This window comes from Centruroides vittatus, unplaced genomic scaffold (assembly GCF_030686945.1).
Source record: "Centruroides vittatus isolate TY-2023 unplaced genomic scaffold, ASM3068694v2 scaffold_1152, whole genome shotgun sequence".
Lineage (NCBI taxonomy): Eukaryota > Metazoa > Arthropoda > Arachnida > Scorpiones > Buthidae > Centruroides > Centruroides vittatus.
Window position 1 is genome coordinate 1,675,040 of NW_027122670.1, and position 27,561 is coordinate 1,702,600.

At 25.4% G+C, this 27,561-nt stretch overlaps 1 protein-coding gene across 2 annotated transcripts; it reads right to left on the reverse strand.

Annotated features, from left to right (window-relative positions):
• Nucleotides 1-1,484: 1,484 nt before the first annotated feature.
• Nucleotides 1,485-26,772, reverse strand: Lap1 (leucine rich repeat containing protein 7 lap1). Of its 2 annotated transcripts, none has more exons than XM_067284187.1 (15): nucleotides 26,636-26,772; nucleotides 22,085-22,261; nucleotides 20,465-20,582; nucleotides 19,320-19,398; nucleotides 19,051-19,140; nucleotides 18,495-18,615; nucleotides 14,555-14,629; nucleotides 14,334-14,478; nucleotides 13,982-14,054; nucleotides 11,797-11,926; nucleotides 9,810-9,995; nucleotides 5,121-5,217; nucleotides 4,951-5,051; nucleotides 3,023-3,154; nucleotides 1,485-2,943 (listed from the first exon to the last, which is right to left on the reverse strand). In XM_067284187.1, the coding sequence occupies exons 2-15, from the start codon at nucleotides 22,256-22,258 to the stop codon at nucleotides 2,758-2,760; spliced, it is 1,707 nt and encodes a 568-aa protein (XP_067140288.1). In that variant the 5' UTR covers nucleotides 22,259-22,261; nucleotides 26,636-26,772; the 3' UTR covers nucleotides 1,485-2,757. The 2 variants fall into 2 exon arrangements, with proteins under 2 accessions (XP_067140288.1, XP_067140289.1); XM_067284188.1 differs by lacking the exon at nucleotides 26,636-26,772 and adding an exon at nucleotides 24,369-24,486.
• Between the last annotated feature and the right edge of the window lie 789 nt (nucleotides 26,773-27,561).

The window sequence follows — 27,561 nt, forward strand, 5'->3', positions numbered from 1 at the left end:
AGTTTTTATTTGAATTGGAAACTAATTACAACGCTTACTGATACAATCATAATAAAAAAACTATCAGAAATTCAGTTTGAAGACGGACAGGAACCTTTCAAGTTGAAAGAAAGTAATTCTGTTTACAGATATATATGGATAAACATTAAAAATGGTACAAAACAATAAAAATGCTACATCCAAAATACAACTATGTATTTTGGGTGTAGCATTTAATGTTTATCCACATATATCTGTAACCTGCAATTAAATTACTTACTGTTAACTTGAATAAAGATTTTTTTTCCTAGTACATCTTTAAGTTGGACTTGTAACAGTTTGTTATGATGATTGCGTCAGTATGAGTTGTGTCTATCTGTCAGCATCTGAAAAATAGTAGTAGACACTAATTTTCTTAAAGGAAGTAGCAGGTAAATAATACTGAATGAATAACACATTAATTATGAAATATTCTAGTTATACAATTTCCAATTGTTTTAAACATGTCCTTTTAATGTCAAAGTGAATAAATAAAGCTAGTATTTCTACTAATTATAGCTCTTGACATTACCATCCAAAGTTATTTCCTTAAGTAGGTGAGTTCCAAAGTTATTGCATTATTAAATTTTAAACATAAAAATAGAAAACATGAAGATGCTTCAGTCCATTTTGGAAGAAAAGATTGGCTCAAAGTGGGACTTGGACCCATATCCTCTGCTTACGAAACAGATGCATTACAAGTTACACTATCCAATCCTCTGTCTACATGCAGACACATAACTGGTAACACATGAGCTCAGTAACCAGAGTATGATATGGGTTTGAGTTCTGCTATTTACACTACAAATTATCTTAAAACAAATTTTGAGTTGAATTGACAGATCAAATTACAAACATAATTCCTAGCTTAAAGTATAATTTCAAGTTTTAAATAAGAATATATTAATTTTAATTACCGTACATTTCCACAGATAAGACGATGGCTGAATCATAAAAAAAGGTCCCCAAAATCCAGGGTCGTCTTATGGAACAGATACAAAAAAATTAGATTGAAATTTATATAAATTAAAACCATTATAAAAAAACAGACAAACCATAATTATTTACTAGTAGAGAGTAGGGCATGTCCACAAAATAAAATAACCCATACAACGTTTTTATGAATAGTCGAGGTCATTACCTGAATGTCCGAATCAGTGCAAATGTTTGCAACAATAGCAAGGCAGAAAATAAAATTTGTTCATTCAAAAAATTACAAATAGGACATAATTCCGTATACACTATACAGTATTATTATCCAGATGATGATCGCTGATCTAAACTAAATTCATAGGCCATTGATAGTTTGGGGGTCGTCTTATAGGACAGATATATGCTAAAACTATAAAACTTCGACGAAAATTTATATCTCGTCTTATCTGAAGGTCATCTTATCTGCGGAAATATACGATAATAAAAAAAATTTCAAAATTTATATTGAAAAGATGTAGACAATATTCAACAAATTTTAATGAATAACATTTTATTTAATATACAATGTTAAAGAATGATTTAAGGATAAACATTACAATAGATTAATTAATATACAATATCAATTATAATTTTGAAATGTAATGAAATGACATAACATTGGAAAACATTGGCAATTAATGTGTTGTTTTTTCGTGTGGTACGGACGCGTCGACTGGACAGCAACATTATTATATGGTTTTTCTATTTTGAATATAAAAGACGGCATCATAGATTCTTTACAAATTTAAAATATTTTGTCGTCTACAACAGATTTTTTTCTCAAACATATTAAGTTATAACAACAAATGTTAAAACGTGCATTTGTAATTATAATCTTTTTATAGTGCAAAATCTGATCTTTTTTTAACATTAACATCAACTTCACTATTGAGCAATTCAATATTCAAAATTCATGCTTATCATTATGTTCCTTTTTGATTGTTTATGTACTAAACATTTAAAGTACACAATGTGTTATTCATACTTTGATGAGAAAAGCATAAATTTGAGCATTTAAAATTGTCGGTCAAAAATTTCTATTAAAACATTCAGTAAAACTACATAAAAATCGTTATTATGATGTGGTTAAAAATCCATTTTGCACATTAAAAATTATTGAAAAACAACTACAATAATCAACAATATTTTGGCTACTAAATATGAACATGGCAACTAACAATTATTGATCTGTTGCAGTTGTTATATTTATATAATAATTTTAAAATTTTCTTTATGCCATTTTATCTTCTGGCATCAATTAACTGATTTATAAAATTTCAAAATTTGCTAGTAATATTTCAACAATTTGATATGTTTAACTATTCTTTCAACATCATTACCGTCAACTCATTTTTATTAACAATTTTTCAACAAAATAACTAAATTGTACATAAAAATATAACAAGGCACAAATTACATAACATGGAATGAAAATTGTTCACTTACTTTCTCTTCACAAAAATATGAAATAACTGTGACTAAAAAAAATATATATATATATATATATATAGATAAATGCTAAAAATTATTTTTTTTTAATATTAGCACCCATCCAGATATAAATATGATAAATATTTCTACCAAATTTTTAAAAATGTTAAATTAAAAAAGCTGAAATGCATAAATAATAATAATAATAATAATAATAAAAAGCTCTAATAAAACCACCGATACTCGTAAAACAACTAAAACTTCATTTTGTTTCTAATACTGATATATATATATATAGTTTTCAATTATTTATAAATCAGGAACACAGAGATTCATTTATCTCTTATTAACAGGTGATATACAATTCTGATATGTTTCTCTGAGGTGAGGTGACATGTTAGGAGATGTTGGTTTTGAAATCTTTGCTTCTTTAACTTTACCACGAGATTCAATATTTCCTACAGCTAGTACCATACCTTTTAAGTCAACACAATTCTCCACATTCTGATGTTTATTCAGATGCTGAAATACATGTAATGAATTGAAGTATTTATTTAATATAATAAATTAAAATCTTATATGAAATTATATATTAAATTACCTCAAATCCCATCATTTCAGATTTAGGTTCTTTAAATATTAATTCTTTTGTTTCATGTTTTTTCAATGCATATTTTTTTGCATGAGGTCTCAATTCCTTTGGATAAGGAGTGGGAGCTCGAACTAATTTCCCCTGAAACATTGTGAAATTGATTTTTTTAACAAATAAAATTTGTGGTATGCATATAAATATACATTAAATATTAAAAGATATAAATAAAGATTATTATTTTATGTAATATGGATATAATGCAAAATGAAATTTCAAACTTATCAATAAGCAAATGGTTTAATAAATAATAATTTTTCATTAAAAATTTATATCATATTTTATTTTAATAGCATTATTTTTTATTTTAAAATTTTTTTAAAAATACATCTTTTAATATGAAGTTAAATAATTTGAATGTTCAATTAATTCAAATTTCAGAGATTGTACAGTTATATTAAATTTAAAATTACATTATATGTATTAATTTGAAACTTTAAAAGCCTTCTGGATAATTTAAATAAATAAATTGCATTATACATTATAAATGTTGTGTATTACATAGATGTGAGAAAGTTGGTTTGAAAAATGATCTATTTGATTTTGCTAGCCATATTTTATTGCATATCTTCCTTTTTTTTACTTTCCAAACATTAATATAGGAAAGTATTGGAACTGTGTCAAATTTGACCCTCTGAGTTTTTTGCAAATCTCAATGTTTTGAGACACCATCACACCCAAAAAAATTAAAACAATAGAAAAAAATTCCATGGATATGTGTGTTGGCATCTATTTCATTTAACATTTCAGGATAGGGTAAAGATTAAGAAATAAAATTTAACATGGTAACTTGTACATAAAGGACATTGAGCTATTAAACTTTGATTGTTAGAGGTTGAGGGGGTGAAGGAATGGGGTGTCATATCTTGGGTAATATCTTGGGGGAAATGTCATATCTTGGGTGGGATCAGAGTTAATTTTAATCATTATTGAAATTTACAATATTTTTAAAAACTCATCTCTACACTCAAAATCAAGCCTTTTGCCTGTTTATTATAATTAATAATATAAAATTTGTTTTTTTTAATAAACTTTTGTAATAGCCAGGAAAGTTATATAAGTCATTGCTAGATTTTAAATGCAATGTAATCATCATCATTGTCTCAGAACCTTAACATTTATTTTAGCATGTTTTCACTGTTTTAACAGATTTAAATTTTATGACACTTATGTTTAATTTTAATAATTTAATAAATACACTTATTTCCTTCCTACTTCTAAAAAGTAAGAAAAACTTATGATACTTCTTGATATTATGATGCTTCAATAAATATCTAATGAAGTTCTATTACTTCATTAGATATTTAATGTACAAATTATCAAAATAACTAAATTTTTCAGTCTCTGGAATTCAAATTAACAAATGTTTATTGTATAAATTCTGTGATTCATTTATTTTTAGCATAATAAAGTTCATATTCTTTTTCTAATCCATTTTATATTCAATTTAAATATGTCTAAATGATATTAGCTTATTATTAGTTTAAGTCAGTCGTGAATAACTTGTGGCCATAAAGCCCTAATTTGTAGCACCCAGGTTTTGTTAATGTAACTTTTATTTCCCTGTTATTTTCTGCCTTGTGTCATTATGCAATGCTAATTAAGCTGATATTCATGATAAAGAACATTCAAACTAAATTTGATAAAATAATAAGACAAGAATAAATTACATATTATTACTTGAAAAATATCTCTAATTTTTAATTAGATTTATTTAAGAATAAAACCATATGTATTTATTATACTGTTTTAGATTAAATTTAGAAATTATTACTGTATTTAATAAAAACTTTTATAAAGTAATAATAATAAAACAACACTAGATCTAACTCTTGTTCTGTTAACAAATAAAGGAAATGATTCATTTCTAATTTACTTACAGGCTGATCAAGGTGAGTATCAAAAGCAAATTTTATTTGCTGTCTTTCTTCTTTCAAATGTTCTTCGTACAATTCAAAATTCCATCTCCTATCAGCATCTTCTATATTTTTCAATTAAAACAAGTTATTGAATTCATAATAATTCATAAGAAAGTAATACAAAATTATACCTCCATCTGAAGAAACTTGAGGAAGCATAAAACATGTCAGCACACGTTGCCCAGTTGACTGATTAAAGTCAGACTGAAGTGGTATTAATGGCTTATTCTGTATTAATTATATATAATTTAATTAATATAAGTAATCAAAGAAATTTTAATGAATGAGAATTTTAAAAATTAATTTCTTAAATTTATTTACTTTGATTTATAATTTATCATCACTTCACAATAATTTTAAAAAAACAGAAATATAGAGTTTCTAAATAATTTTAATTAACTTCATAAGATTTATTTTATAGCAAATAGACTGTTAGGGGGAAAACTAAAACTGATTCTATAAATAAAAAAATATCTTATAATTTAATATTCCTCTTACTAATCAGTTTAATGCAGTGGGTGATTGGTTAACGAACAGTTTGGATAGCGAGCAAATTGGATAACAAACACTTTCATGATATTTTTATGTTCAGACAATGAACACGTTCAGATAACAAACATCTCACAGAACAAACACAAGAAACGATGCTGCATTTAAGATTTATAAAACTGTATTTTATTAGCATCTATACATGGATTATGGAATGAGACTTTCACATTTGTATACATGACCTTTTTTGCACTAATTAATTTCTGTTCTCTGAATTTTTGTAAATGCTTTTCTGAACTTTTATTTAAAAAACTGATATTATTATGGGATCTAAAAAAGAGTGGAGTGTCAAGAACTGCATTCACTAAGCAAGAGATAATAGCCAAGGTAGAGAGTGTGCAGATGTCTGATATTGTAGGCAGATGACTTCAACAGATCTACAGTAGATAAATCTTAGCTAAGAAAGATATAATCAGAAAGACTCGAGCTGACAAAGGAGTAACGAAAATTGCATCTGAGAAACAAAGATGATGTCCATTCATGAAAAAATGGAGAGATTGCTTTAGTTTATAAATAACATCACTAGACCAGATATACTATAAAGCTAAACTCCAACCAAATGCCAAATTCTATCAGGCTAGATATACTAAATACTAAATATTTAGTATTTAGCCCAATAGAATTTGACATTTGGTTGGAGTTTAGTTTTGCTTTAGTTTGTTATTACATGTAAATAAACATAGTAAGAAAGTATATAATTTTTTATTTATTTTTGTGGGTCTCCAGAATCAATTAATCAAATTCCCACAAAAATCTATGGTAAATCAATAAGAAACAATTTGGATAGCGAACATAGTCTTGGAACAGATTATGTTTGTTAACCAATCACCCACTGTATTCTTAAATAAATGTTAAGTTGATTTCCACTGTTATTATTTCTTTTTGAATTACAGGAAATGCTAAAAAACTAATTATCTAATATGATCAATATAGCATTGAAAAAAAGCAACAAAAAAGTAACAAAGACAATAAAAATAGCAAATCAAGTTGAATTGTCAGTCATTTAATAACAATTTTATGGCTAAATAATCTTGATCTTAATGAATAATTAAGATCTTTGATCAAGAATTTGAGTTGTCTGTCATTATTACTATAGTCACTGCAAGACAATTATCAAAATATATTCATAGTAAATGAATATAGAGAGTCGAAAATCGGAATCAATTGGGGACGGGTTGTTCTGATTAGTCATTTGTTCCGATTACCCATTATGTACAAAAAAATACATTAACCTGTCCGATGTTCAAATTTTTCTCCGTTGCGTGTTGCTTCGTGTTGAATTTTTGTCGATTTTAAGCCTAACGAAAATTTTTATAATAATAATCGAGGCTATCGTATCGTTAAAAATTATTTCTGCATTTTGTACAAACAAAATAAATATATTGAAGAATATAAAAACATGAAAATTATACTTTAGAAGTAAATTTAGTATCAAAAATGTTCGATTCAGCACGACACAGTCTGACTGAAAATCGTGCCGATTACCAGCGATTCCGATTACCAGTGTTCTGATTAACGACTCTCTACTGTATTTTATTTTTTTATTTTTAGACTATTTTTTCTTTTTTTTTCTTTCTAATTCACAAATATCCAAATCTCAATCCATTAAAAAATTAATCTAAGTAGCTATTGACATTTTCTTATTACAATCCTTTTTTTTTAGTATTAGATAAAGGCATTAGTTTTTCTTCAAGCTTAAAATCAAGTTTTCTGGTAATGAAAAATATATGACCTTTTCAAGAGATTTTTCAGAAATTTCATAATTATGAAAGCTTGCAATTTTAAATTTCAATTTTTTTGTCACTTTTCAGTCTTTTGGTTAAATAACAAATCCACATATTATTTCAAAAATCTAATAATTTCTTCCTTTCAACATAGCTTGATTCATAATTTATATGGCCATCATAAATATACGAACAATTAATTTTATCATATTTGTGTGTAATCTATCATTGCTCTAGATCAGGATTTCTCAGAAAATATTTTTCCATGGCCACATTTGTGGCAGTGAAAACGACTCATGGACACATCTGAATAAAAATATAATAAGCATTTCTTGCAATAGTGTCCACTTTCCTTTGCATTTAAAATCTTATCCAAAATAGACTTCAGTCAGAAATTGTCCAAGATGGTATATATTTTTATGATGAATAGTGGGTGAAAAGTTACAAAATCAGCATCCCTGGATTGAAAACTTATACATAATTGATCTGGTGACTGCATAAAATTTTCTTAGTGATCATATTTGAGAATCTCCATTCTAGATTTTCACATTCAAAATTGAATGTATTTTGACCTCTGTAAAATTTCTCATAATAATTTTAACTCTAAAATCATCACAGTCACTTCTTTATAAGAAATAATATATACAACATTAAAATCAAAATTATTTTGTTGCAGCAAGTAATAGAACTCAATCAGAATACTACAGAAACCAAATGTTTCAAACGCCAATTGCAATGCTTATTTGCATACCATATTCAAAGTACCATAAATTTATATGATTTATTTTATAAAAGAAATATAGCATTTATACAAAAACATTAAATAGAGAAAAGCAAATAAAAATGTTCATTTTGCAAGTTTTAATTATCTGTTATATATGTAGACATAACATGCATTGTTTATAATTTTTAAATTGATTTATAGAAATACTTTTATGAGGGGTGTCCAAAAAGTAAAGAATGTTTGCATATAGCACTCTGCACAGGTAAATTATTGTCATCAATTCAATGTTAATTTGTTCTCTGATGTGTTAGCTTAGCATGTATAGAGTTTTGATAATGGCAAGCTTATTGTTACTGTTTTGTTAAGGATTAAAATGCATACAAGAATTGAAAATCCAACCAAGTGCAAAGTGTTATTTGTTTTCTAAACATGAAGAAATTCATAAACAAATCACGGAAGTATATGGCAATCACATTATGAATGAAACAAGTGTGAGAAAATGGTGTTTAATGTTTAATCAAGAAAGATAACATTGCAACCACACTCCACTGCAGCCATTCAAGCTGTGCTTCAGAAATTTGGTTGGGACGCAATAGAATTCCGACCTGGCCCACAGTGACTTTCACCTCTTTCTCAAGCTGAAAGAGTTTTCGGGTGGATTTGGAACATTTTGGAACAGATGACAAGGTGAAAGCTATCACTAACTGAGGTGGAAGTCTATAATAAAGGAATCCAAAAACTAATGTTGCATTAATCAAAATGATGACTATGTAGAAAAGTAATTGGTCTTGTACAAATTACTTAAAACTTTTTCCTATCATTACTGTTTTTCCTTTTTTATAGCCAAATATTCTTTACTTTCTGGATGCTCCTCGTATATATGCATGTATTTCATATCATAAAAAACTCTAGATTAGTGATTCTCAAAATGGTACTACCCCCTTGATGATGGTAGAAGATTCAAGGGGATGCTGGAAGGCAAGGGGCAGAAATTCTTTTAAAACAAAACATATATAAGAAATATATGCACTAAAGGTAGTAGTAGTCTGAAAAGTTTGGGAAACACTGCTCTAGATCAGGGGTGGCCAACTTTTGTGCACATAAGATCTACTTTTTATCGTAAAAATGTGTCGCGATCGACTTGTTGTCATAGGCATAGTCTAAGTGGGGAGGGGGAAGTGTGAAATACATACTATGTTTATACACTGTTTCAGTACAAAGTGCACTCACTGCTTGTGAGTCGAGTCATAACTGCATGCACACAGTTGCGTTCGGTTACAAATATAATGCATTAAGTCAAGACATCGCTAGCGATCGACCAAAATTGGCTTGGCGATCGACTTGTTGGCCACCCCTGCTCTAGATGATAAAATTAGTAGACAGAACAATAAAGGAATATTATATAATTAATATATAATATTAACAATTTTCACATAAACATTGCTTTATATTCCAAGATGAAAATAAAATATTGTTTATACACATGTTGTTAATACTAGCCTAAGTAGGATCATTTTTATCATAGGTAATCATCAAATAATAAAATAATCATCAAAAAAATTCATTAAAGTAATGAATTTTTTTTCTTATCTAAAACGTTTCAACATCCATTGTTTCATACTCCATCTTCAGCCAATACATATATATTGACAAAAATATTGTTGTGATACAGTAGTCAGAATAATCTTGTTGTTTTATAGTATTAACTTTTAATAAAATTTAAAATATGAGATTATTTATCTATAATTTTAACTCTACTTTTCAATCTGTGTGTTGAAAAATAAACTGTTTGATGAAATATAACTGGAAAAAAAAATACTTACTTGATTATCTGATAGCCATAACGCTTGAAGATTAATAAGTTTTGCAATACTGAATGGAAGATATTCAAGTTGATTTCCACTTAAATTAATAACTTTTAAATTTAAAATATGTCCAACCTCTGCTGGTATTTCAATTAATTTATTATCTCTCAAAGACAAAATTGATAATTTTACACAACTTCCTATCTACAAAAAAAAAAATACTTTATGCAATAAATCTACAAATTACATTCAATAACTGTTATATGAAATATAAAAAAGTATAGATAAAAAGTATGAATAAAGCATTATTTTTGATAGAAATTATCTTTTCTATACAAATTCTATACTAAACAATATTATATCTCTATTTTATTTATTTTTATTTTAAAATACATTGTAAAATTTCAAACTATATGTTGAACTGTTTGATTACTTATGTCTTTTAAATCGTATTCACTTAAATTTAAAAATCATGCAGTAATTTAATATATAATAAATTATTATGCTTCAATTATAAATAAGTAGAAAATTAAATTCTTAATTTCCAAAAATCATTAATAATAATACAGGTATGCATTACTTAATGAGAGGGATACATTTTTAGAAATACTTCATTAATGGGGTACAACAACATAAGAAATCTGCAATCTGCTAAAAAAGATGCCTCCTAGGATGACTTTCAATAGGAAAATGGCCCATATTTAAATGTTAGACAAGTGAAGAAAATCTGGAAAACTCCATGTGGCTAGCCTGTTGGTGAGGCATAAACCCATGACCAGTGTTCAATGATTTTATCTACTTGCTACTGATGAGCAGGATTGGTAAATTTTCTCATGTCTTCTTTAGTCCAAACCTCTTCTGATCAACTTCTGTTTGGACCAATGAAGAAATTCCTTGAACAAAATACTTTAACAAAGATAATGAGTTGAAGAATTCCATTTATCTGTGATTCTATAACCAGTCAAATGAGTTTTAAAACATACACACATAAAATTATGACATATTGGGGTAATTGTATAAATTGTTTGGTGATTAAATTAAGAATTAGAGACAAAACTGTAGTCTATATAGCGTTAAAGAAAAAACATTGTTTATTTATTTTGCAAAATATGAATTCAATGCAAAGACTTTTCAATCCACCCATATAACAACATATTAGCAACCAATTATTTATAATTTAATGTGTTATTTTTGTTAGTCAGCTCAGTACTAACAAAAACCAAAGAAACATGTAATTGTAACATTGTGACAATGTCACACTGCAATTTTTAATTTATTTAATTTAAAATATATGCTCTTGATCTCAAATTAGTAGTGTCTTCCCTGTACATCATACTTTTCCTGTTAGCAATACAGTCATGCTGGTCATCCATCTAACTCCTTTCATGGAAAGATTTTTGAATTGAAATGATATGACTTCTGATGCAAACCAGAAGTTCATATATAGTTAATTGTGGCCTCCTGTCCCTAAACTTTCCATATGTGGTCTCAATTTTCATCTGCCTAACTCTGTTCTTGAGACTAAGGAAGGACAGAAAGATGCCAGTGGAAATTTATAGGTCTACAATTTTTTTCAAATTGCAGCCCAAAAGTTGATTCCTTTATTATGTTAGATTAATTGCAGTAATGAAAATTATTATTAGGTACAAATTCTAAGATTCTAAACTTTAATTATTATTCATACTAAATATTTTAAAACATATCATCATATCTTTATATACGAAATTTTTTTTAAATTTCATATACAAAGATATATTTAAATATAGAATACAATAAAGATAAATAATCATATAATATTTATTATATGTGTGGAATCAGAATATTTCATTATCTTATACTCTGATTATAAATAACTAAACAAATTAATTTTTTTCATTATTAATAAATTTAATTACTCATAATAGAATAGATATACTAATAATAGTAATAAATTAAAATAATTTCTGTTGTATAAATTATAGTTTAAAACATTGATTCATAATAAAAAATAATATAAAATAGATACCTCAGCAGGTAATTCAACTAAAACATTATCATCAGCAAACAATGAATGAAGACTTCGTAATAAACCAATACTTTCAGGAAGATATTCCAAATCATTCGAATTAATAATGAGTTCTTCTAATTTACACAATCTAATTTTCAATTAAAAATAATAATTTTTACAAATAACATTCCAAATAGCAAGTGAAATTTATTACTTAATATTGTCAAGTAAATAATAATGGAATTTATCAAATTATAAAGCATTGTATTATTAATAGTTGCAGAAACTTAAATGTATTAAATTTTTAATCAAAAATATAAGACATTAAAAAATAATGTATGAACATATACAATACATATTTAGGATATATGTATAATGAAGCAAATGAATATTTTTAAGTATAAAATTATAAATGTGCCAAAATATGTAATTTTACAGCCTTTCCAAAGTTTATATCATTATTTTTACCATTTTAAAATTTATTTCTGGTTAGACTATTATTTATACTTAATGAAAGGATATCAGAAAATTATAATAGGACAAAATTAACAGTCAAATAAATAATAAGTACCTTATAAAATTAACATTTTAAATATTTTTTATTTGCTACTGTATTCAATGATCTGAAAAATATTAATTAAAAACTTCCGTTTTTCATTTTCTTTATAAATTATCTTCAGATTATGTATTTTTTAAGGAACATAAAAGAATCCAATATAAAAATACTGTTTGAAATTGAAAAAAATCCAAGCAAGCAAAATATAAATCATAACAAAAATGAAAATTAAGTTACACTAATAGTTACTGACTAAATAAATATTTATATACACTCAAAATGTATACATTATTAGTGAGTGATATAGGATGAATCATTAAAAATTAATATAACAGTATAGTAGAGTATCGATTATCCGACTCAATTGGGGACTAGGGTTGGTTGGATAACTGAAAAGAATGAAAAAATACATTATTAGTATAGTATATTAGTATATCCCATGTAATTAGTATACTAGTATATCGCTATTAACCTACTTTGCGTTGAATTTTCATCGATGTTAAACCTAACAAAATTTTTTTTTAAATAATAATCATTGCTATTGTATTGTTAAAAAGTATTTCTTTATTTTGCACAAAATAAATACAGTACTGTACTGTATATTGAAAGATATAAAACAAAAAAAAATATATTCGAGTTACATATTTTACATAAAGTAGGCCTATACATTAGAAAAGGAAGTCCAAAATTTTCTTTTGCTTCACAACTGACACTCGTTTTTTTGCCGCTAAATCTTGCACACGTTTTAAAAACAGCAATTGGATAGCGTCATTAAATAAAATTAAGCCTCGTTTAAATACTGGCCTCCCTTTCATGGTCAAGCCAGTGTTGCCAGCTAAAACATGCAAAAATTTAACAAAAATAATATTAAAGTAGCCAAGACATAGCCAAATATTGTAACACCACATCACTAGCAAACATTTGAATTTGCTGACTAGAATGTGGTTGGTTAACCGATGTGATGGTTAATCGGGAATCGGATAATCGATGCTCTACTGTATTAATTAATCTAGCAATAGACTTTGGAAGAACTTTCAAGTAATTTTCTCTCAACTCCAACATACATAAGTATGAAAGTCTAAAAATAAAATAATTATATTATTAAAGATAAAAAAACAACAATTTTTATTTGTTCAAAAAATATTTTTATTCAAAAATCAACTAATAATACTTAAATTAAAAATCTTATATCATATATTTTTTAAATATTTATATATAATTCATTTTCTTCAAACTAAAATAATAAAAAAAACTTTTTCAGAAATAAACCCCAAAATCTTGGCTATAAGTTGTGGCTTATGGAAGATTATATTTGTAAAGTTCATCATATGCAGCCTATGCATAAATGTAAATAAACAGTATTTTTTTTATAAGCAAATGCATCCCCAATGCTTGTTATAAGAGTTTACATTTAAAAAAAAAAGTAAAAGAAAATAACAGTTTATTATTACTTTTTATTTGCAGAAAAATTAAATATTTTAAATTATGATTAAACTTTTTAAAATTTTATTTACATATATTTGTATAATTCAACTGCCAAATATTACATTCAGACAAATTAATTTATTGCTGGTATTAAATGTTTGAATAATTAATAAAACTTGATTATATAAAAATATTAAAAGATTAATTCAGATAAATATTTACCTTCCAATACTTTGTGGTAAAGAAACAAGTCGATTCTCATCAATTTTTAAAACTGTCAACTTTTTTAGATTTCCTGTGTAAAGAATTCAAGTTTTTATTTTAAAATAAAATTTTTTAAAATCAAATATATTTAAAATAAATTTTTTCTCATTTTCTTCATAAGCTTCTTTCATATTATTTCTCAATTCATTGCAGAGTTAATATTCTGCAATAAATCAAGAAATTTTTATTTTCTTTATTTTTTTGACATTTTAAAAACTATGATTATTGAGTAATAAAGATTAATTACAAAATAATTTTATTGTTTTATTTATTTTACAGATACTCGAGATTACCAAATGATTTTTCTTACCTATTCTATCTGGAAGCTCTTTTAATCTGTTTGTTGATAAACTCAAATCAACAAGTGATGTGCAGCCATCTATTTCGGGTGAAATTTCATATATCTTATTTTTACTTGCATCTAAATGGCTTAATTTCTTCAAATTACCTAAAAACTGTTCAAACATAATATATAATTTAAAAATATATGCAAAATTATACTTTAAATAATTAAAAACATTTAAAACATACTGAAGGAAGTGCAATGATATTATTACAATCACACCATAATTCAACCAGTTTCTTCAGATTTCCAATTACTTCTGGCTGTAAAACAATTTATAATTAATATATGTAATTTTATCTGCATCATTTGTTTTCATATAAAATTAATATACAATTTCAAAAAGTAGCTATTAAAAATAAAGTAAATATCCTCAAAAATAAATATGAAATAAAAACTGAAATATATGTTTGAAATAACTGTTATTAAGTAGAGTTTTTTAACCTTTCAACAGTGGAACAGTCAGGTGTGGGGCTACCACTTAGTTGTGGAGAAGAAATGTGGGAAATTTTTAAAGTATTTTTTCAAGCATTTTTTTCTCATTACCGTTTCAGAAACAGATTTTGTAAACAGTTTTGTCTAGTAAAGAAAAATCTTTTTTTATTGTTACATAATTCATTTTTTATGTGAATTTTTTTTTTCGCGGTAGTTTTTGGCTAGCAACAAATATAGTTGTCAAGGGCAATCGTGTGGCAGTGGTGAGGGACAAATATATTTGCTAAATTCTTTTGGGGGTATCGCCAAAAGGATACCCCCAAAAGAATTTAGCAAATATATTTGTCCCTCACCACTGCCACACGATCACCCTTGACGACTATATTCGTTGCTCACTGCTGAGTGGTTAATAAGTAAATTATAAATTATCAAGTCAAATTATAAAATTTGTATAACAACATGTAGTCAAATTTTAACAAAACAACAAGTGAAATTCTTCAATCACTCTTTGAGAAATTTTGTTTGTTTTCATCTGATTTAATTTGATAATATTTTTGGAGGAAGTTAATTAGATATGCAATTTTGAGTTACATATAACTCAAAATTGCATATCTAATTAACTAATTGCATATCTAACAAAATTGCATATCTAATTGTAAATAGATATGCAATTTTGAGTTATATGTAACTCAAAATTGCATATCTATTTACAATAATTTCTTTATAAATTTTCCTAATTACAATAAAACCTCTCATTTGTGACCACTCTTGGAAAAAATCAGAAGTGACCACAAAACAGAGGATGTCATTTATAACCTTTATTTGAACTTACAGAATTACATAATTTCAAACTTACAAAGACAAGAAGGATGTTTATTCATAATTTAAAACATTTTAAGCAGTAAATTAAAGACCAGCTTTCAATAGCAGTTTTTTAATGATAATGTTACAGTTTTGTCAAAAAATTTTCATCATTATTAATAGCTTCATTTAGCAAATCAAATTAATCAATTTTGAATATCAAACATTCTGTGAGTCTCTTTGATATTCAGAGCAATGTAGCCTGATTAAGACTTTTGAATAAGGTTAAATGTTAGTTATTAAAAAATTTGTGCTGGAATTTACAGTTGTTTACTATTCTGTTAAAGAATCCAAGTTGCCAGCAACCATAATCCATTTATTACTGTACAGAAATTACATTTTATTGGTTAATGATAATCATAATAGCATTCCCAGAAACAGTGCTGGATTGCCCACTAGGCACATAAGGATATGCTTAGGAGCCTCAAACTGAAAAAAAAAATTAAAATAATTTTCCTGTTGCAATTGTATATAACTTATAGATTCTATAGCTACAATTAGGCACTATTAGTTTATTATGTCATAAAATTATGAAAAGGACCCCAGAAGATCTTAATCCACTAATGCCTGGAAATAGAACAAAGAAAATTATCTCCATATAACAGAAATTGAATTGAAATAACTGCACGCCTAGATTCTTGCAAATGATCATGTGAGAGTCAAGATTTATAGGGCTAAATTATTGTTAGAAATATATTAATTATCTAAAATATTATTCCCAAGAGAGGAAGTGACATCTATCATTTTGAAGAAAGAAGGAAATCAACTTCCTTTCCCACATGGCTTATAGCTATTTCATATAGCCACACATCAGTTTACCCTCTAGGCGCTCGTTACATATCCTGTGCATTCCCCAGACGCTATTGGGCAGAGGTCCCGTTAAAAAGGGAATTTTCCCACCATTCGAGGCTGTTCTCCACAATTTAGAGACCACATGACTTAGGGCAGTTCAACAGAATCTGAACATGCCACATTCGAGGCAGTTCTCTACTACCTAGAGATGACATAGAAAGGGCCATATAAAAGACATAGAAATATATTATATTTTGCATATAGAAGATTGTTCCTCCTGTTCCACATTCTCCATCTCCCAAATATATGTATCAACACATCGATGCCTAGCTGAAGTCAAGATCAAGTGAAGGTAGTACAATTTAAAACTATTTGTAAGCTCTCTCTCTCTCCCTGGTGTAACATTCACAAGGCATAGAGAACGTAGATTATATAGAAATCGTTATATAGATATAGTTAAGTAGATAAGTTACTTTTATTATGTATTGTATATAGAGTCTTATATATAGCTTATTCATTTAATCTAATAAATAATACTTGTTATGCATATACTTCGATTCCATTCATTTATTGAGTTTGGATCATTTATCATTAACGACACATCCCACCTCACTTGATTTAACCCTCCTATGATTAGTTTGGACGTCATCACTCGAACATCGTTTACCAATTGAAGTAAATGCGAGTTAGGGCATGTAATTTTAATTACCATAGCTAGTGTCAGTCCTGACATAGATTGGGATCATACGAACTTGATCTCTATTATCACTCATTGAATGCCATCCTAGATATTAGAAGCCAGTCTCAACGACTGCATTGCCGATTAAGTGGTATACAGAGTGTGATCAAAACTCTATACCCCAACTGCCCTCACAATCACATATCAGAGGCTGATTTGTACAAAAGGGAACAAAAGCATATCATCATATATTGGAGATATGACTATATGAGCTACTCACAAAATAAAGGTTAATGTCCCATTTAAATCAATTGAAAAATTTTCAGGAATTTTTCTGCTGATCACAAATGAGATGATGCAAAATAATAATAGTCACAAACAGAGGTTTTACTGTATTTCTTTCCCAACTCCATTTCCTAAAGTATAATGAGTTCAATTTTGTAGTGATTTAAATAAGTATTATAAAATTACATCAAAAATAAAATGGTTAATTTTAATTATTCATTATTTAAAAATTACCTTGTAAAACAATTTTTTGCAGTATTATATACTATTACATATGAAAATAGCATCTGATCCAACTATTTTCTTATTGTGAAATCAATGACAAGTTTGTATTAAATTAATGTATGAACAAAGAACATATTAAGTATTCTGTTTAGCATTTACAGTTAAATTGTATTTTACATTCAAAATAATTACTGTATACGTCTGATAAAATAAATATAACACTAGTTATTATGAATGTAAAATAAAAATTTTTTATAAATATTTAGAATAAAATTGTCATTTTTATTTTGGAAATTCCTTAAAATTTCTATCTAGAGTTTGTTTCATAAAATATTCTATTAGAATAATAGAGAGAAAATGCATTAAGTTATAATAAATATTTGACAAAGTTAATTAATAATAAATGTTTTCATTCTTAACATAGTTTATTAACCTATCATAAAAATATGATATATTTCATGAATATTAACAAGAAACAACTAACAATTCAGTGTAACTACTGATAAAACTAAGCATTAACTTTAATATAGATTTGATAATTTAATCTAACAGATCCATACAAGTGATGTAATTCAGCCTATCTAAAAATCATATTAAAGATTATAAAAGACATTAATAACTTTATATGAAAAAGAATAAAGTTTTTCAAAAGTTTGAGACATCTGAAATTCATAAAAATTGTATTTAAATTATTTGTGTAATCATGAGATATAAAAAAATTCATGCATTTTAAAGTAAACCATGAAACACTTCGATCTTCAATTAAAATTTATTTTGAGTTTGTTGTTCACGAAAGCTTTTAAAATGTTTTCTTACCAATTCTTACCAAAGTTTATAAAATGTTTTCTTACCAATTCTGTGAAATCATTTTGACCAATATCTAAACGAATAAGTTCTGTCAATCTAGCAATAGACTTTGGAAGAACTTTCAAGTGATTTTCTCTCAACTCCAATATACGTAAGTGTGAAAGTCTAAAAATAAAGTAACTATATTATTAAAGATAAAAAACAACAATTTTTATTTGTTCAAGAGACATTTTTATTCAAAAATCAACTAATAATACTTAAATTAAAAATCTTATATCATATATTTTTTAAAATATTTATATATAATTCATTTTCTTCAAGATAGAATAATAATAAAACTTTTTTGAGAAATAAACCCCAAAATCTTGGCTATAGGTTGTGGCCTATGGAAGATTATATTTGTAAAATTCATCATATGCAGCCTATGCATAAATGTAAAACAGAAATCTATAAATTTCAAAATTTTTTCAAAAATAAGTAATGTTAACTTAGAATAATAATAGATTTATGAATAAAATGTTTAAAAAACTTATTCTTAAATATTTTAATTTTTGTAAAAATTATCTTGACATAATATTTATACATAAATATTCGATTTACCTTCCAAAATTAGCAGGTAAATATTCCAACAATGTATCATTTAAATATAATTCTTCTAAATTAATCAACTGTGTAAAACCTTCTGGAAGTCTAAATAAATATAAAGCACTCTTTTTAAATAATAAATGTAACTTAAATTTTAATTTGAACTACTAAAATTGTTACTAAATTTTTTAAATATCAATAAATTAAAGATTATTACATTAAATATGTATATTATTAAATTATAATATATTCACAGATAAAATAATTACAATTAATATACATACTTGCCTAAAGGATTAACACTTGCTTCAATAATTGTAAGGCACTTGCAACCTTTAATATTGTCAGGAATTTCAAGTATTCCTTTACAGAAATAAAATTTTAAAAGTTAAATGATTACAAATATATTTTAGAAATTTGATAAGCAATACAAAAATTTTTTTAAGTAATAGAAAATTTATCATATATAAACTTAATCAAATAATACAATCAAAAATAAGTAGAATATAGAAGTAAATCATTTTTATTACCAAAACACTATCAAATTATCCTAGTTCATCATCGGTTGAATCTGGAACAAGCTAATTTGAACTAGTATAATTCAAAAATCAGTCTCTCTTATAATAAAATGTATTGACTTCAATATTTCAGTCTGTTTCTTATTATGATTATTGTATCATTATTTCTTGTTTTAAGTGTTTATTAAATAATATATTTATATATATTATTTAATTTTTAATTAAAAATTATAACAATTTATAGAGTACCTGTAAAAACATCACACACTCAAGTTACTAAGTTAAAACTTTAATTTAATAATCAGACTTTACAATTAATTATATTAGAATATTAATAAATTAAAATTATTTAATTTGGTAATTATAATAATTTATTAATTTTAATTTTATTTAAGTGTTCATAATTGATAGTAAATTAATGATAGTATCAAAATAAATTTTAAAATTAATAATGAACTAGTAATTTGAAATGGTTTTATTTAGTATTATTTGAATTAGAATTTCATAATCTTAAACAATATTATTCATTTATCAAACAGATCTATTTTATAAATTATTACTTTATTACAAAAATTATGTAACTGATGTTAATAGTGCATCTTTAAAACAAAAGTAAAAGGTCAATTCAGAAGCCAAGTCTACAAAGGTTATGCATAACCTTTGGTATTCAATGATTTGGGTAATAAAGTCATTGGTAATACATTTTTAACTGTTTATTCTATGGAAAATACCAAATAGCTGTTCAAATGACATAAAATATGCCTTCTCTTCTAAAAGAATAAGGATGTATTTTTATTAAAAGTTTTGATGCACAGCCAAAAATGGCAGTCATAACAACTTGGCTACTGCAACTGCTCTTTCCTTTAAAACTGTGTATGAATAATTCTTGAAAAATATTTTAATAAATTTACCATTTTTACTGATGTTAAGTTCTTCTAAGTTTATGAGAGAAGCAATAGCCGGTGGTAATGATTTTATATCATTGTCACTTAAGGATAATATTCGAAGTCCATGGCAATGAAATAATGGCTAAAAATTTAATATGTTAAAATTTATGTCATCAATAATTAGAAATAATGAATTCTTAAAATCTTAGCTTTAAATATTAGATTTTTATATTATTAGTTTTAAATAAAATGTTACATTATTATAATTTTACATACACAAGATGTTGCAAGATGATTTAACCTGATGTTTTCTTGTGTAATTTCATGTTTTTGAATTAGGTCACTGAAATTTTCTGGAGAAATAATTTATTATTCAAATCATAGATATAAAAAATAATAAAAGTAAGCTAAATATTGTAGTTATCTTGTGATAATTTCTAAATTTGTCAAATCAAATCACTTCTTTTACAATTTAAAAATTATTATTTTCTATGAAGTACAAATATAGAAAAAGATTCATTGAAATTCTTTGATAACAGAATCACATATCCAAAAATAAATATTGTTGTTTCATATTAATCACTCAGAATATCAATTATTTCTTATAAATGGCTCCCGAAGGCTTTAATTTTATAGTTGTTACAGTTTCTTTGATATTATTTCAAAGAAATTTATAAACATTACCAAATGAAACATTTGTGTTAATGTTAATAGTCAATATGTTAAGAATATTGACTGTTAACTGATTTGACTGATACATATTGACTGATATAAAATCATGATCTAATAGCAATTAACATAAAAACAGTGCTGATTAGATGGTTGTGCTGATAAAAGCATCAGGCTTCAGGTCCAGAGCAGCAGGCTGGAATCAAATCCAGACAAACAACTGCAGGAATTTTTCATGGACAGTCTGACTCGGATATGTTAAGTCTCATCACTCATTAACTATTGTAGGACTAGGCAACCAAAAATGGTTACTACTCTTTCCATTAGAGCAAGGAAATAAAGATAGTAATTAATAGTAACAGTTTATTAATTTTAGAAACTTTCCTATTACATACTTCATCACATGCATGGAAAATATGAAAACAGAAGAAACTAAAAATCTATACATTTACATAAAGCAGAATTTCAAAAGAATAGAGTAGAATTTTTTGAAATTCTATTCTGTGACCTAAAGATGACCATTAAATGATGATCAAAAATGTTAGTTCAATTAAATACAGTCACTTTGTTGAAGTAATAAGGTGTGTTTTATCTATAGAATTTATTAGTACCAGTTTTTAATTTGTATTTATATGTATAAAACAAACTTATTTGTTTTTGTGCAAAAAAAATAAGAAATAACTTTAATTGTAGAAAATGCAATGTAAATAGACAAATTTAAAAATCAGAAACTATAATAACAATTATGACGTTTAACTTATTTTTATTGCTGCATTTTATATCTAAAATCCTTTAATGTACATTAATTTCCTCAAAAAATTTTGTAAATTTAATACTGCATGAAAAATGCATGGTTAAATTAACCTGCAATATTTTATATACTGTGTTATTTCTGAAAATATATTAAATATCTAGCTTAATAATTAATAAGCTAATAAACAAAAGCAATATTTAAAGAAAATAAATTGAAAGTACCCGTGGAAGATCACAAATCTGATTGGCGTCTAAATGCAATTCTTCCAATGTTCTTTCAAAACTAAAAACTTCATTAGGTACATCTTCCAAATTGGAATGACTATAATCCAAGTGTCTAATATCATCATTTTCTGCATATAAACATGGGCAGTGTTGTAAAATTGGTGACATCATTACCTAAAAATATTCAAAAAGTTAAATTTGAAATGTGGTATAAAAATTATTTTTAAATATAATATATTTAAATTTTTTTTATATTTTTGTCTTAATAACTATACTATAGATATATGTAATTATATAAAGTAACTATACTATACATATATGTATAGTGTAGTTACTATAATTACTCACAACACTATTTTAGCATTAAAAAAAATATTTCCACTACAACAGAGCAAAAAATTACAAAAATGTATTTATTTTCATTTTAATAATGATAATCAAACTATTACAGTGAAATTTTGTCATTTTTTTAATACACTGTTTATTAAAATATTTAATGCATATTAAAGATTAACATTTTCTTAAAATTTTACAATTTAAAATATAAAATTCTTGAGCATGCAATTTTTAAACAATTTTATTTTGATTTTTTCTGTGTTTTTAAGAATTTTTTTAGTTTAGAATTTAAAATATTAAATATTGTAATATTAATTTTGAAAAATAAATGGAATGATAGATTTTAATAAAACGATTATTTTTTGTTTTTATTTTTATAATTATTTTATGACTTAAAAAAAATTAATTCTTAATTATTTTGAATAAAGATTATTGTCAGAATTTAATGTTTTAATGAGAATTAAGTGTTCCAATAACTAAAAATAAATTTTTTCTTAATAGTAGTAGTAGTAGTAATAATAATAACAAAACTGTGTCAAACAGCTGGTTAGCTCGGGGATGCCTCTTTGGGGAGACGGAAGGATTCATGATCGCCATACAGGATCAGGTCATAAATACTAAAAACTACAGAAAACACATACTCAAAGATGCAACACTCACAAATGACACATGCAGAAAATGTCACATCATGCCAGAAACTATACAACACATCACCTCTGGTTGCAAGCTCTTGGCACAGACAGATTATTTACATAGACATAATCAAGTAGCAAATATAATACACCAAGAGCTTGCAAAGAAACACAAATTAGTAGACATCCACGAGCATACTACAAATACATTCCACAGACAGTATTGGAAAGCAACACGCACAAAATGTACTACGACAGAGCCATAATCACAGATAAAACAATTTACCGCAACAGACCAGACATCACACTCATTGACAAACAAAATAAAATCACACACATTATAGACATATCCATTCCAAACACTCACAATGCACTGAAAAAGTCAGCAAGTACAAGGAACTCGCCCAGGAAATAAGGCATCCGTGGAGGATAGATAGGGTGCTTATTATACCTGTTGTTCTCTCCTCTACAGGTGTCATACCACACACACTACACAAAAGCCAGAGCACATTACAATTGAATAGAAACACATACATTACACTACAGAAGGCCACTATATTGAATACATGTCATATTGTGAGAAAATTCATGAATACAGACACACACACTGATACACTTCTTTAATTTCTGTTTTGGTTACTATGTCTTGACTTTGGTCTGGCATAGTATGCAGCCACCAGTGTTAACTGAGTATATCTCACTTAACCCAACATAATAATAATATTTAATTAATCCTAGTAATAATAGTGCAAGATATTTATTATTATTAGCCAAATACTTAATCTGGATTACAGAATATAAGTTCATTTTTTACTTTATGTCTATTTTTAAGATTTTCCATTTAAAATTAAATGAAACACCTATGCAAATTAACAGATTATTTGTTCAGTGGATTTCCTGAGTGACTGCTTACCATTAATAATGCAAAAATAAAATAATTTATTAATAAAATACTCAAATTCATGCAAAAGGAAGTAAAATTTTAAACAAACAAAAATTCTTGGATCTTTCATAAACATTAACTTTTCAAGAATAACTTTAATAGATTATAAGTATAAAAATAAAATGTGATAAAATGATGATTAATTTTCCTTAATAATAAGTGATAATCATCTTTAGTAAAATTTCTTTCTTTTAAATTTTCGTAATTTATTGGAACTACCAAAGACAAGCAAAATATGTGATTTAACATTATTGTTCAAATTGATTTTATAAAACACTTGTCACATAGAATAATTTGTCTTAATGCATCATGCATTAGTATTTATACTTTTTAAATATATTTTACACAAAAATATAAAATAACCTTTTACCTTTTTTTGTTAGAAAATTTTGTATGAGTATCTTAGTCTTGAATGTTGTCATTAAGATTATCTAAAATAATATTTTGTATCTTTGACAACTTCATTATAAAAGTTTAAAATTGACTTTTATGAAATATCTGAAAAATTTTTGAATATTTTCAAAAACAAAATTGAAACATCTATTTACATTAAAATATGATACGTTTGACTATGTGCCAAATAACTATTTTTGAAAATCAGTAGTAAATATTTGAAAATTTTCTTAAATATCTAGATTGCAAGAAGAATTAGTACTTATTACTTATATGATACATTTTAACTCTCTACTAAAATATTTATTTTTACAAAAATTAATTAAATAATATGTAAAATAATTGTAACTATTAACAAGAATCCAAATAAATGTTTCATAAAAATTCAACATCATTTGATTATATTCTAAGATTATTATCTTACTTTAAAGCCATGTAATCTTAACTATATCAGTATTGATATTTGTAGTTGCTTTAAAAATTCAGTACATAACTAAGAATATAAAAAAATCTATAATAAATCACAAAAAAATTTTAAAACATACTAAAAATGTTTAAGAAGCCAGAAAATGTTTTAATTATAGACTGATTAACATTTTTGGAATAATTTCAATTTCATCCTTGGATCTGCCTGATATAAATAGTGCTCCAAACTAAAAATAGCAATCAAATATCAATTCTTAATTAATAGCCAATATACTACAAAATTGCACTGAAATGAGATTATAGAATTAGTAATTCTAAAAAAACACATATAGATAGGTGTATAAAGACTGTTATTTAAAAAAGAATAAATTTAATACAAACAAAAACCATAATACAATTTTGTAACATCAAACATCTACATACAAGTTAAATTATTTTTGAGCTAGAATAAAAATTATTTATTTATTCTTGCCTAACAGTAAATCAAGATTATAAATATTTAACAGTAACGAGCATAATAATACATTGGATAATATTACCAAATTTATTATTCATTTAAATATCTTTTTACTCAGAATGTATTCGTAAGTGTAATTATTTTGTCATATTAACGTTATCATCATTATAAAATTTAACATAATTTATAACTTTGTACTTCTTAAACTTGATTGATATTATATGATTCACTAATTACAAAAGATTACAAATGACGATTTAAATAATTTTCCACTTGGATTAAATTTCTGATGATAAAACGTTTAACTTGTCATTGTAATAAGCACAACATATAAATAAAAAAAAAGAAATTTATCTTTGTTAATTGATAATCAATGCAACTTTTTTCATGTATTTTATTTAAAAACATGAAAATTGTGTATTTTGTGTATATTTTAAATGTACTTTCAAAGAAAATATACATTTTCATGTATTTATATCAAAAATACATGAAAATTGTATCTTCTGTGTATATTTCAATGTACTTTCAAAGAAAATACACAATTTTCATGAATTTTTAATAAATTTACAATTATTTACACGAAAAATGTGCATTGTCTTCCATGTAAATTAACGTGCATTTTCTTATGATTTTAAGAAAATGCACTTTGATTTGATGTAAGCAAAGTTAAAAAAAATAAAAGAAAACTTGATTGATATTATATGATTCACTAATTACAAAAGATTACAAATGACAATTTAAATAATTTTCCACTTGGATTAAATTTCTGATGATAAAATGTTTAACTTGTCATTGTAATAAGCACAACATATAAATAAATAAATAAAATTTATCTTTGTTAATTGATAATCAATGCAACTTTTTTCCGTGTATTTTATTTAAAAACATGAAAATTGTGTATTTTGTGTAAATTTTAAATGTACTTTCAAAGAAAATATACATTTTCATGTATTTATATCAAAAATACGTGAAAATTGTGTATTTTGTGTATATTTAAATGTACTTTCAAAGAAAATACACAATTTTCATGAATTTTTAATAAATTTACAATTATTTTCACGAAAAAATGTGCATTGTCTTCCATGTAAATTAACGTGCATTTTCTTATGATTTTAAGAAAATGCACTTTGATTTGATGTAAGCAAAGCTAAAAAAAAATAAAAGAAAATATATTAAAATATGAATAATATACACTGAAACTGTTGAATATTTATCTGTTGCATTAAATAAATCCATGAATGGTGATCAAATCATAAAATCTGATTGTTTACGCACGAAATTAGTTTAATTAATGAATATATTGGTAATATAACTGGTGTATGATTATTCATATTTTAATTGAGGAATAAAAATGCTCATACCACCCAATGATGATGAAAACGCGAATTTTACAAAAGAACTTTTGATGTTCATCGATAATTCTTGTTTTTATAAAAAAAACAATTGTTATTTTCTGAACTAAAAAGTAATTCTGCAAAGAAATTTATAAGTTGCGCCACCTAACACATTTTTCTGTTTGCATAAATATATCATTTAATTCGGTAAATAATGCGTTTATAACATTTAAATTTATTAATTTTTAAATATTATATATATATTTTTAATATTTATTACAAAATTTAAAAATTTTTATACTATATAAAAATATTAATTATTTTGTAATTGCAATTGTCATTTAAGCTTTTTTAATATCTATGGAGAGGCCGGATGGTCGAGCGGTCAAGGTGGCAGCCTACCGCTCTGGGGGACCCGGCATCGAATCCGAACGGTTCGACTAATCCCCAGGAATTTTTCGGGGGGTGGTCCGTTCGGATATGTCGGGCCCCGTCCCTCACCATCCGGTCGCCCCATTGTGGGCCTGGCCGAACCCATAATGGGTCTACTAAAAGAGGCCCTCTTACTGTTAGTGCTCACAGGGCGAAAAGAGTTTAAAAAAAAAATCTACGGAGAAATATGTTTTTTTTTTCAAACGTATTCTTAATATTAAATTAATATAACTATAGTAAAAAGAAAGATTTTAGTATCATTGACAGTATTAAGCTTCTTACGGGTACTAAATAGCTCACGGAAACGTATTAAGCTTCCTACAGAAGAGTCTGAATTCGATTCTTGCTTGCGGTAGTTCCTACGAATTAATATTTTCTGGTCGTTTTGAATGGCCGTTAATTTTCTGTTTTAATTTTTTTTTTTTTTTTTTTTTTTTTTTTTTTTTTTTTTTTTTTACAATGAAGGCACTAAGAGGGCACATTGAGATTTAAATCATGTTTATTATATGTTTGACCAGACT

What these genes read in the sequence shown, in the direction of transcription:
- Lap1 (XM_067284187.1), bottom strand. Translation starts at nt 22,258, where the DNA reads ATGATGTCACCAATTTTACAACACTGCCCATGTTTATATGCAGAAAAT. An exon ending in AGTGTTAATCCTTTAGGCAA is followed by an intron (nt 19,141 to 19,319) that starts GTATGTATATTA and finishes ATATTTATTTAG; the next exon opens with ACTTCCAGAAGGTTTTACAC. An exon ending in ATATCATTGCACTTCCTTCA is followed by an intron (nt 14,479 to 14,554) that starts GTATGTTTTAAA and finishes ATGTTTGAACAG; the next exon opens with TTTTTAGGTAATTTGAAGAA.